This window comes from Lactuca sativa, chromosome 9 (genome assembly GCF_002870075.4).
Source record: "Lactuca sativa cultivar Salinas chromosome 9, Lsat_Salinas_v11, whole genome shotgun sequence".
In the NCBI taxonomy this organism is placed as follows: domain Eukaryota; kingdom Viridiplantae; phylum Streptophyta; class Magnoliopsida; order Asterales; family Asteraceae; genus Lactuca; species Lactuca sativa.
In genome coordinates, this window is record NC_056631.2 from 220,692,769 (window position 1) to 220,705,296 (window position 12,528).

The 12,528-nt window shown below is 34.6% G+C and overlaps 3 protein-coding genes across 3 annotated transcripts; 2 read left to right on the forward strand and 1 right to left on the reverse strand.

Annotated features, from left to right (window-relative positions):
- Positions 1 to 1,256: 1,256 nt before the first annotated feature.
- On the forward strand, positions 1,257 to 4,041 carry LOC111883954 (uncharacterized). Its single transcript, XM_023880277.2, has 2 exons — positions 1,257 to 1,438; positions 2,447 to 4,041. Exon 2 carries the CDS (start codon positions 2,660 to 2,662, stop codon positions 3,797 to 3,799), a length of 1,140 nt encoding a protein of 379 aa, XP_023736045.1. The 5' UTR covers positions 1,257 to 1,438; positions 2,447 to 2,659; the 3' UTR covers positions 3,800 to 4,041.
- A 2,380-nt stretch (positions 4,042 to 6,421) lies between these two features.
- LOC111883972 (cytochrome c) lies at positions 6,422 to 7,906 on the forward strand. Its single transcript, XM_023880300.2, has 3 exons — positions 6,422 to 6,651; positions 7,327 to 7,460; positions 7,562 to 7,906. The coding sequence occupies exons 1-3, from the start codon at positions 6,540 to 6,542 to the stop codon at positions 7,652 to 7,654; spliced, it is 339 nt and encodes a 112-aa protein (XP_023736068.1). The 5' UTR covers positions 6,422 to 6,539; the 3' UTR covers positions 7,655 to 7,906.
- Positions 7,907 to 9,063: 1,157 nt separating this feature from the next.
- LOC111883979 (mitogen-activated protein kinase kinase kinase 17) lies at positions 9,064 to 10,767 on the reverse strand. Its single transcript, XM_052767500.1, has 2 exons — positions 10,499 to 10,767; positions 9,064 to 10,352 (listed from the first exon to the last, which is right to left on the reverse strand). The coding sequence occupies exon 2, from the start codon at positions 10,316 to 10,318 to the stop codon at positions 9,257 to 9,259; it is 1,062 nt and encodes a 353-aa protein (XP_052623460.1). The 5' UTR covers positions 10,319 to 10,352; positions 10,499 to 10,767; the 3' UTR covers positions 9,064 to 9,256.
- Between the last annotated feature and the right edge of the window lie 1,761 nt (positions 10,768 to 12,528).

Sequence of the window (12,528 nt, forward strand, 5' to 3'; positions counted from 1 at the left end):
GGCGTAAATATGGTAATTGTCGATCCATACAACACTAATTATCCTTTTTAGTTCAAGCCCATCTTGCAACCTAAAAAACTTAACAAAAGTGGACTTTTTCCTAATCTTTAATAATTTACGTGTTATATAAACATCCGTACTGTTCCATGTTGTTCACACATCTTCATGAGATCTTGTGATTCCAACATTGGAGGGAAATTAGTGATATACATCAACATAGTCATCAATTTTATCGACATCCTATATGTGCGTTTATGCTTACTATAACCATAACCATGATCGATTCCTTTCCCTCTATTGTCAATCCCATTATTCGTAGCTCAAAAATTCCATTCCAATTGAGATGAAACAAAAATTAAATCATGTTGTAGAAAAAACACACAACACACCCCATCAAAGATCGAAAAAAAAGGCAAGTCAAAGCCGACTGTTAACGACTTTAAGGTTAGTATGCCTTTGATCTTTCATTGTTGTTTTAGTTTATGTACGTTTAACCAAAAACCCAAACAATATATATTCACACAAGTGCAAGATGTGAACAATAAAGAGTTGGGATATTAGCTAGGGCAAACTTAACAACGTGATACTTGAGAATAAATTCTTTGATAACAAAACTTCAATTTTGCTTGCTATTAGAAGTATGTCTTAATTATTGATTGCTAAATTTGTACAAATTTGGCTGCAATACGAAATGAAAACACATAATAATTGATGTCTATATTAAGCTTTATGATTGTTATGCTTTGTGTTTAATAAAGGTCAATAACTTATTTATATAAAATAGTTACATTTTTATCAAGTTGTGTAATGATAGGGTTATTTATTTATTAATTAATGCGGTATTGAATTATTGATTCAAGTTGTTATACATTTCTTTTATACTTTATTTATGTGTATATATAAAGTGGTAATGATATACTTTGTTACACCAATTGTTAGAAAACCAATTACAAAGTAAAAGATAACTTTACAAATCAATAAAAGTTTATTTAGTTACATACATAAGTTATTAATCATATAATTGCAACTTATTGACTTGATATATATTTAATATTATATAAAACTTCTCTTAATAATGATTTACATGGTTTAAAACATTATTTAGATGATAGATGTGAAAAATTTATATAATAATAGGTCGGTATATATTTTTTTGTTATTGAAATTATTATATTTCCATAAGTTATTAAATAATACTTTCTTCCTATTTTTAGATTTTTTTCTTTGAATGGTGTATTTGCTGGAGACAGGCTGTCATCAACAAAGCCCCCCTCCCTCTCTCTCTATTTGCCTTGGTCCTCCCCTTACCTTACGTTCTCTTTCGCCCTCTTTCTCTCAGGCTGTCTATCTCTCTCTCTCTCTAGGGTTTTCATTCGCGATTTTGATTTTCAATCTGGTTTCAGCTCAAGCGATCTGGAGTTGTACTTTGCATCATAAGGTTGTTCACGATTAATCTGCTTTTATCTCTCAATTTCTGATTTCACCTTCGTACTTGTTCAATTTATATTGATTAACTGCCTCGTTTATTGTTTCTTAGGGTTTCATAGCATAATTTATGCAACAAAGTCTCAATTTCTAGCCGAATTAGGCGTTTAAGCAATTATTCTTTGTTATTTCTCTGTATATTTTCGTTTACTTCCTTTTCATCTGTTTTTTCCATATAATTTCTGGTGAAATTTGATTTTTGGAATTGCTAATTGTTAAGGATGTTGTTTGAGATATAATTATGCGTATAATGAACGAAGAAATCCAGATTAATGTATGCTTATTCTCCCGTGTGGTTGAATTTATGAATGCTAAATTCGTTTGTACTTATTAATCTGGAGGAAACGGTTGAATTAATGCAAGTTATCGCGTTTTGTTAATAAATACTTGAATTTTCTGTTCTTCGAGTTTTGTCCTTATTCCGTTGTTCTTTTCCAGGAAAACTTTATTATACACTAGCGTTGGTGGTTGGAAGCCTGGGGTTTAGTAGGTTACAGATAGATCATTGATAGAAAAGCTGAACTTTCTATGAACATTCTTTTACTTTAAACAACAATTATAAAGAAACTCGTAGAAACTACCTTCAAATCGAAGGTTTCCTTTAGTCGCCTGAATCCAAACAAATTTCTTCCAAGTGTTAGTCACCTTCAGGAGCTTTTCTGGTTTTCAACTCATCTTTCTCATTAAGAATATTATTTACTATGTGGAAACTTGTTTGACTTTTGTGTGTCTTGAAAACTATTTAGGGTTCTTCTCAACATAAATCACTCAATTCATTGGATTTGTAGAGTTTGCTAATAGGATTATTCATTATAGACATGCATCAATTCCAAGAATAGACTACATACCTTTGTTAACTGTTTATCGATTACAGAAGGATATAAACTTTCTTTCTACTTATGAATTATGTTATCTTCAGTTACTGAATACTGATATTAATCTTCCATATCTGTCATTGCAGGCAGCTTAGCTGGCACATTACAATTACATAATCACGCGAGTGAATGGTTGGCATCGAAAGGGAGAAAAAGATCCAAGAATTGTAACCAACACGTGTCACCCAACTATTGGTCCTTCATCAAGAACGAATCAAATCGTTTCCAACACAAATTCCCAAAAAAATTCTACGCATCCATGCTGTCAGAGAGCATGCGTGGAATCCGTGTTTTGGGTGATGCCCCTGACAAAATTAGTTGCTGATGCACTTGGTGTGGTCACAATATCACTAGTCACCATCTCATCACTCATTGGTACACTTTGCATCCTCTACTCCTTTTACTTCCGTTCCCACATTCGCACCCAAGGGTATAATCGTCTCAAATATTTCTCTGGTCCGTGGGTCATCCGTATCATCTTCATCTTCTTCACAATCTGGTGGGGCCTCGGTGAAATCCTCCGCCTTGATTTCATCCGCCAAGAAGGGCGTTTACTCAACACCCTTAACCTAAAATGGCAAGACATTATCTGCAAATGTTACATAGTATCAAACCTAGGATTCTCCGAACCGTGTCTCTTCCTAACCCTAGTTTTTCTCCTTCGCGCATCCTTACAAAAAACCGAATCCGGTCCCTTGAGCCAAAATTGGAACTTCAAAACAACAATTTACATTCTCTTATTTTGTTTCCCGATTCTTGCCCTTCAAACGCTCGTTGTCATATTCGGGCATCATTATGAGACGGGTGACCGCGGTTACTTTTTCAAAATTACATCCCCGCCCTCCTCGCGTTGCTACTACCCGTTAACGAGCACTACCCTTCTTGGTCTTTTCGCAACTTTGTTAAACATGTACTTGTTTTATCTAGGAAGGAAAATCTTAAACTTAGTGATAAGCAAAGGGTTGAGAAAGCGTGTGTTCATATTGATAATCACAGTGTCAAGTTTCTTTCCTTTGCGCGTTGTGTTACTAGGTTTATCGGTTTTGTCAAAACCGGGGGACACTTTGTTTGAGATTCTCGCGTTCTTGGCTTTTTTGTCGATTTTATGTTGTGCTGAGGTGGCGGTTTGTGTGCTTGTTTATTATCCGATTGCGGACTCATTGGAATTGAAGAATTTGCAAGATATAGAAGATAGGAGAAGGATTATTGAAGAATATAATGATACCCTTTCGTTGATTGCTAACCAAAGTCCTGTTAGTGGAGGGGCAGATTCGGGAAAACAAGGGTCGATTTCGTTTCGGATGAATGAGAGAGGAGAGGAAGGGGGTTCAGGGGCGTTTGTGGAATTAAGTTTGTTTTCGCCTAGTCAGCGGTCGAGTCCCGTGGGGTCACCAAGGTTATTGGGGTGGCCTATGTTGCCTCCTTCTTCGGGAGGTTGAGTGGGAAAAAAAAAGGGTTTAAATTTTGTGGGAATGGTGGATAGTTTGTAAAGGGGTTAGACTTAATAAGTATTGCTGTTTTTTAATTTTCTTTTTTGTTTTTTCTTTTTTGTGTTTGGGATTTTGAGATATGTTGGATTGGCTGGGAGATCCACCTTGTTTTTTTTGGTGGAAATTATGATATGTGTATCTCAATGATATTCTGCTGTTACTTTTATAAAATCCTTGTAAAATTTCATCCAGTTTATGCATTTTCTTTGTTATTGTTGATCGTGTTGCTTCCCTTTTGGAAGTCGAAGATTGCTTTCTTTTGTTCCACAACTCTTTTCCAAACATAAAACTATAGTTGGTTGTTACGCAATTTAACACATTGTAATTGAATCTATCAAGAAAGATATGGATCTTTTAAATAAAAAATGGTGACTAAAATATGAGAAATTAAATTACCTCTTATTTTTTATACCTATAATTATTTCTATCCACTAAAAATATGACAAATCACCATTCAATTTAATTTTATTTGACATATTTCTAATATAGTTTTAACGATTTAGTTAAAAAAATACAGAATGATGACACTTGTCATAATTTTATTAGGTAGGCATATTTGTAGGAATAAAAAATAGCAAGCAATTTAATTTCTCCTAAAATATTTATAGGGGTTTTTTAATATGTGTCTTAAAGGCACAAATAAGAAACATTAAATTATAAGAAATATTATCAAAATTAAATGTGAAATGTATTAATTATATAAAATATTTTTCAAATTAAATATGACATGTTAAAAAATCTCATATTTATAAATCTCATACTTATAAATATTTGGCCTTATGTTATTTGCAACCAACAATTTGGAGATGCATGTTGAGTTGTCAATATAAGTTATAAATTTGGTGTAAAATCCTTGCATGAATTTTGTCAAGCTTTCCAAAATTTTAGGGATTTGAAATTGATTTTGATCGGAGCATTTTTAAACGAATTTTGTGATACCCATAAAATATAGGGCTAATAACATAACAATACTATATTTTAGTTTGCCCATTTAATTTTAATTCGTGTCAAAAAAAATACATCCATTTTTTAATAAAATTTCTATCGCGATCATGATGACCGCGAAATAATGGTCAAAAATCTCCTTTTTTTTTTGGTTAAAAAACTAACCATATTTAAAAAAATAAAAAATTAGAGCACCATAACCATTGTTTTCAATTGCTTGTTTTTATTGAAAAATGTTAATATACGGAAATCTATATTTTTTTTCCTCTATAAACAAACATTTATATCCATATATGTCGATGCCAAATCGTAAAGTTCACTTTTTGTGGTTAAAAATCATTCGGTGTCGGTTGCTTGTTTGTTGATATATATGACTCAATTATATTTTGCAAACTTAGAACGATGAAATTTAATCACTTATCAAGTATCGGGTTTTTTTAGTAAAGAATCACATCCTTTGATTTTTGCGGAAATAAACCTTTGTTATATGATAAATCATTTATAACGGTTTGTCAAAAGCAATCGGGTTATACTTTTATATATCATACATAATTTCTAATTAGGAATTGTATCATTTAATAACTTCTTGGATGCGATTTTTTTTAGCAAGCATGTTAGTTAACCTCTTACTATAAGTTGTGTTGGGTAAAAAGACTAGATCATATAAAAATGAAACTTAATTTTCTAACATCTAATAGACCAAATATTGACTTGTTTGATAATTGATGAATAAACTGATTGATTCACAGACATGATTGAGTTTGAACTCTGACTAAATTTACATCTGACTGGTTGTTCGGAACGATGAAAATGATAATTTTACCTTTCTGTTCTGTTTGTAACTCAAACGATACAAATTCATCTTTTCTATATAAACACACCTGTAACTATTAAGTAATATTATTGACATGTTGATTACTTATTAAAATGAATCTATAACAAGACCATGTCAATTAGAAATATAGTAACTTCTTGCAAATAATGATTACATAATGCAACTGTTATTCACATCACAAATAAAAAAAATACAACAAAGACTTTTTATAATTACAGTGTGTGACATGTGTTAGTTCTACACCATTATCTTAAGAAATATGGTAGGTGGAGAATGGAAGAGTGCTGCTGGAAATCGGGGCAAGAAGAAGAAGAAGACGTCTAGGACAAGGAAAACGAAAAAAACAACGTCGCCTAGGTAAAATGGGGACAAGTGTTGAAGGTGCTGAAATTGGAAGGAGGCGTGTTTTTTTTATTAGGGCATGATTGTCATTATCTCATTCACCTATTCGGTCAACCTCTTTTTTTTTCTTCGGAGCAAAATCAATAATTAGGTCAGACCCATTTTTCTCATGTATCAAACATACAGATCGGATATAGTCATTCAAAAAGTGTTTGACAGAATCCGTCAACAAAATATCAAACATCTAAATATGCTAGAACCTCGAGATTAAGCAATAGTTCAAGGTCTTAATCTGTAATTTAATCTAAAATACCTCTTTCAAAAAAATTTAATCTAAAATACAAGATTTCTTGTCAAATGAGGGTAAAAGCGTCAGATGAAATTTGAAGTGAGGGCATAAATGTCTCATGGCGTGTGCCGCGTCAATAAAGCCACGATCCTTTATGTAAACGCCATAAAACACCTGTAAAAGAAAGAAGAAAGTTCTCGAAAGGCGGTGTCGTCTCTGTAAAAGTCGAAACCCTAACTCTTTAAGATTCTTATTGGCGGCGTTTATTTCACCGGAAAATGGCGTCATTCGAGCAAGCACCAGGAGGCGATGCTAAAGTCGGAGAGAAGATATTCAAAACCAAGTGCGCTCAGTGCCACACCGTCGAAAAAGGAGCCGGTCACAAGCAAGGTTTTTACATTATTGTCTAAATCCCAAATAGCTTATTACTTGCCTTTTCCTCTATTTGTAATTTGAATTAGTATAATTTCCGCTGCTATATTATCGAAGATTTCTCGTTTTACTGCGATTCGACGTATGCAATGCTTTTGATGTCGTGATCTTTATACTTTTGACTCTTTCATATGCCACATCCTGGTAAAAGAATGCTATATTGTTCAATTGTGTGCTCTCTGGGTTCTTGGCGATTAATTGTATGTAGTGATTTGATGTTTATTGAGCTCATCTGCTTTAGGATCACATGGTTAGGTGTAGGACTTCTTTAATCAGGACCACTTGTTTGTAATCATTCTCATAATCTTTGTCATTCTCACGTATAAGCATCTAAGAGCAGATGAATGCTTCTATGGAAAACATTCACAAAAACAGTATTTTTGTCTTTCAATAAACCAAGTGGCGGAACGGATTTGAATTCCACCTACTATTGAATGGAATGATCATTTCCTTCCTTTGATGGAATCTTCCATTTGTGTCCAATTTACTACCAATCAAGTGGAATTGAATCATAAAAATGTTGTTGTATTGCATCTGTCTTGTAGTTTTTGCATTTGGTAAAAGATTTCTTTGTCTATCTCAAGTTTTTTTTTTTTTTTTTAGCATGCTCATATGGCTTTATATGAACTTCAGGGCCAAATCTGAATGGTCTTTTTGGAAGGCAATCTGGCACCACAGCAGGGTATTCTTATTCTGCTGCCAACAAGAATATGGCTGTGACCTGGGGAGAGAATACACTCTATGACTACTTACTAAACCCTAAGAAGGTACAAGACTACATATATCATTTGAAACTTGAAAGGTCCTAATTCACATCACATTTTCTTTTTTCTTTTTTCTTATAAATTGTGAAACTCATGTTGTGCAGTATATCCCTGGAACAAAGATGGTTTTCCCTGGATTGAAGAAACCACAAGATCGAGCTGATCTTATTGCTTATTTGAAGCAATCAACTTCTTGAATGATAAGATTTCATTCCTTTTATTTTCAATGGGACTTAACTACATCACATACTGACTTTTGTTGCAAATAACTTCATGTCATGTTGGACATGGCTTCATGGACATACATGCATGTTCCTAGGTTTCAGGTTTCCCTTTTATGAGGCACTTATTGTAGTTTTTGTGTCGAATTAGAACAAATACTTTGGGAAACAAGATTTATATCTTTTGTTTGGTGGCAAATGGCAATGGCATGTTGGGTTTAATATAAATTGGTAAGAATGCAACATCTGCGTATTATATGGTGACACCTTATGATAATGGTTAAAAGGCTAATGGAAATATGAGGTTAGAAATGATAGGACACAAAATGATGTGTGTCACCCGTTTGAAATTCACTATGAATGTTATTGGTGTGGGTGCTTTAATACATAATATAGTCAATGACTAAAATATAGTTATATTTGATGCAAATAATGATTCCTACAGAACATATTGCTCCATGTTAACATCCGCTATAATAATAATGATAAAGACAAAAAAGACATATGTCTAATCACATTACTATTTTCCAAAAAGTTGTAAAAAATAAGTCTGAACACTAAAACAACTAATTTTGCAGATGTCGAAATGGACATGACTCCAAGTAACGTCGTTTTAAGAAAAAACAAATGCAAAATTTAATATGCATATATCATCTGCAAAATTACAGGTTTTATATCGAACTTTATAATTTCTCAAATCTGATCAACGAAATTCGTAATTTCTTATTATCTGATACCTGAAAAAAAAAACCTTTTAATTTTGTGGTAAAAATTTCAAAGAAAATTTCCACAAGAAAGAGGCTTAAATGGTGTGAAAATAGATTTTTTATAAGCTTTTTTTTTCTTGAGTTTTCACCTTGAAAATAATGTAAAAATCAAGAAAGATGAAAAAATTATGCTATATATATGAGGACTATTTTGTGGCCCAATTCACAGTCCAGTAATGTTTTTTCGTAGACTCTAAATTTGTAAAATTGTATCCTAAAAGAAACATATAAACTTGAGTCAACGAGTTGAGAATGAGACGAGTAGTATGTACATTTTGGTCCTTTTTGTTTGGTGATTGCAAAAATAATGAAATTTTGCATTTTATCTTCGTATTTGGCCTTCTAACAGTGCGCTTCATTTATGTTAAAACACAATTTGTTAATGTTAAGTAACATTCTAGTGAAGGTTTAAGGAAGTTGGATGATATAGGCCTATAGGGCGCTTGGATAACATTATAATGTCATGTTTACACAATAAATGTATGTAGAAGTGGACTTAGATAGCAAATGGATCCTTTTTATTTTATTTTTTTTAGGATTTATTATTTTTGGTGCCTAAAACTTTTAAGCTGTACATGATCTCTAAAATCTCAAAGCCTGTCCTGCATACAGATACGATTCATATTCAATATTTTTATTTTATTTTATTTTAAACAAATAAAACTAATTCAACACTTTGGGGCTGGTTTTAGTAAAAACTATTTTTTGGCTGTACATTTTCTTTTTCAAACAAAAACATCATCCCTAAAATCCTATACAATCATACATTCATTCGTTCATCCATCAACTCTTTTTAAAACATTCTTTCTTTTTAGGTCCTAACTGTGACCCAATTTTCCTGTGACACCATCTCATTTTCTGTACATTGCCTTTGTGTCGACTTTCTCTTCTCATAACGGCGAACTGAAAATGGTATTTTACTCATAACTTTCATCTCCTCAGACTCATCCGAACCATAACCGTCATCACCCATATCCAAAACACTCAACGGCGAATACATTTCATGTTTTTTAATTACCATTTCGCCCTTGATGAATGGATGATTTAGAAGCTCATCAACGGTAGATCTCCTTTCTGCCTTCCTCACCAAACACTTGTTGAGAAAATCCAAACCGGATTTCGAAAAATCCCGAGGAAATGAAGGCAATTCGTTGCTCGAAGCAATCTTCAAAATTGCCGCCATTTGATTCGACACCCCGAGTTCACCCCATGGGGTCCGCCCCGTTGCCATTTCAATAACGGTGCACCCTAAAGACCAGATATCTGCTGAGAAATCTAGCCCTTCGTTCCTAAGAACTTCTGGAGCCATCCACAACGGAGTTCCACAGAGGAACTTCCGATTGATGGCTCCAGTGGTGCCTGTGCCCGACAGTAGCCGTCGGGCACAACCGAAATCAGCTAACTTTACGGTCCCACACGGACCCAAAAGCACATTTTGGCATTTAACATCACCGTGGACGATTCCACTATCGTGGAGATACTTCAATCCTTTGAGGATTTCCCGGGTGTAGACACGGATGACTCCCTCGTCTAATTTTCCACCGAGTTTCTCGGCGACATCACCGAGACTTCCGGCTGCCATGTACTCAATGAAAAGATTTGTTTTTGTGTGACCGTTTTCGCCGAAGGAAACGTCTTTTCCAAGGCATTGTACAATGTGAGGGGAATCCAGGCTCTTGAGAACGCTAGCTTCGTTCTCAAGAGACTGATCCCCCTCTTGAGATTCGGATGACTTCACCACGAAAAGTGAGCCGCTGGATTTGTTGATGGCCAAATGAACAACCCCGAATGAGCCTGATCCGATCATTTTGCCACGAACCCATTCGCATGGCAAAAGAGATGGAGACAACTCATCATCCCCGTTTCCCGACATCTTCTTTTTTGGTATCAGTTTTGCCTCTTCTCGGCTTTGAAGATAGATAGTAGTGTAAGTTTCTTTAATTAACAGATTTTATACAACCCAAAATATGAATCTGGAACAACTTCAAAGATGGAAGAAGAAGAAGAAGATAGATTTACATATGTAGGAAGTTGAAGGGTTTAGAGATCTCACCGTAAACCTTGGAAACCAGAATTCAGGCCGGGGTTACATAAAAGGCGAGCAAACTTATGGTGGTGGAGCGGTCTCCTAGTTGCCGGAAACCGCCCTCACTCACTAAGTTTGTGACGATTCTGGGAATCCGTTCTACCAAATTAGATTGTGAAGGTGGAACGAAAAGGTTGGATGGATAGATGGTTGATATATATGAAGTGTCTCTCTCTCTCTCCAAGCACCGCAGATTTTTAGCGAGGGAGAAAGAAAGGATGCTTGGTGATTGGTGATCCAAGAAATGTGGAATTCTTAACTGGTCAACCATTCTCAAATAGGGTCTCTGTCTCTTTTGTCCTAGTATTATAATCAAGGATGTGGTTGAAGTGATGATTAATGGCAAGAAAGAATTGTCAATAATGTTTACTGATACATAACATTAACATATGAATTCTTTAGTTATAACTATATCCATTAAGATAATTTCTTTAATGCGTATAACTATTTGTTTTGGGTTTTTTCTTCGTTTTTTTTATCAATGAGGAAAAGCCTGTAACTAGGCCCAAATGCTATGTTTATTAATTTAGGGGTTTAGAGTATTTTGGATTAGATTTTCATTTGTGAGAATTCAGGGATTTATTTTTTCATTTGTGAGAAGTCAGGGATTCATTTGTGAGAGGTCACGGGTTCGAATCACATATATGGTATAACCGTATAAGTGGAATTAAGATTTAATATTTGCGGGTTTATCTTATTCTTGGTATTTGTAACGTCCCAAAAATTAAAACTAAAAAATTCGATTTTTAAATTAATTAAAACCATTATCCAAACAATATCATAAAAACCATGGTGAATCAAAGTGTATCGATAACATCCAGGTTCAGCATAATATAAACATGTGGAACGATGTGGTGTGTGTGCTGCAATCATTCTGGACTTTTCCCCTTCGAACCACAAGTACATGGAACATAAATTGAAAACCGTAAGCACAAAGCTTAGTGAGTTTTCCAAAATACCACATACCATACATATCAAACATATAATAGGCCCCCCGCCCAGCATCGAGCCCCGCTCAGTAAACAAATATGTCAGTCATCAGGCCCCGCCCGGTATACATATAAACATATAAACATATAATCATATAACACATGCAATAATTACAAAGATAAATGGCATACATGATAGTTATCGGGCCGCACTCGGTAAACATATAACACATATCACATGCAAGAGTCGCGCAAACAACTAGCATCCTAAACATAACAAATCATGAGCCAACAATGGTGCCTTTGACCCGCTAAACACAGTGAGGAAACTCACCTCTAGCTGTTGAATCTAAGCTACTTGACCAATTTCTAAGGTAAAAGACCATTTTACCCTTGTCCTTACTTGGCCCAAAACTAAGGCCTAACCCAACTACTCAAAAGGCCCAAATTCCTTAAATGGCATCACAAGGCCCAATAAGGCCCAACTTCCAAATTAGGCCCAAAAATCATTATGGACCTAATCCCGAGAAAGTATATAGTCTATCCATGACCCAAAGTTAAAAGTCCAATGGTCCAACAAGGCCCAAAAGCTAAAAGCCCAAACCTGAGGAAGTCAAACTGAAAGTCAATCTGCTGAGTACGCGGGGCGTATTAAGCTCATACGCTTAGCGTACTCCTTTCAGGGACAATACACGCAGCGTACCAGCTGGATACGTCCAACGTACTCCCCAGATCACTAATCCACTCCATTAAGCACTTAATCAGTTGAGACCTTTAGCCAAACTCTCAGATTTGATCCTAAAAGGTGACTTAATACGTAAAGTTGGCAACTTTATACCCATGCATGACTTAATGGGACCCAACACTAAAAAATAATCTTAATAAGGCTCTTAGCACTTGCATGGACCAATATCTTTCATAAAGTTCTCATTTTTATGAACAAGGGACCTCCATGGAGCTAAGATCTAACATTCATGGCTTCTGGAGTAGATCAAAAGCTCAACTCTAGCTCAAAAGACCCAAAAATGCATAAATAAGGTCCCAAAACTAGATCTAGCATAATGAACC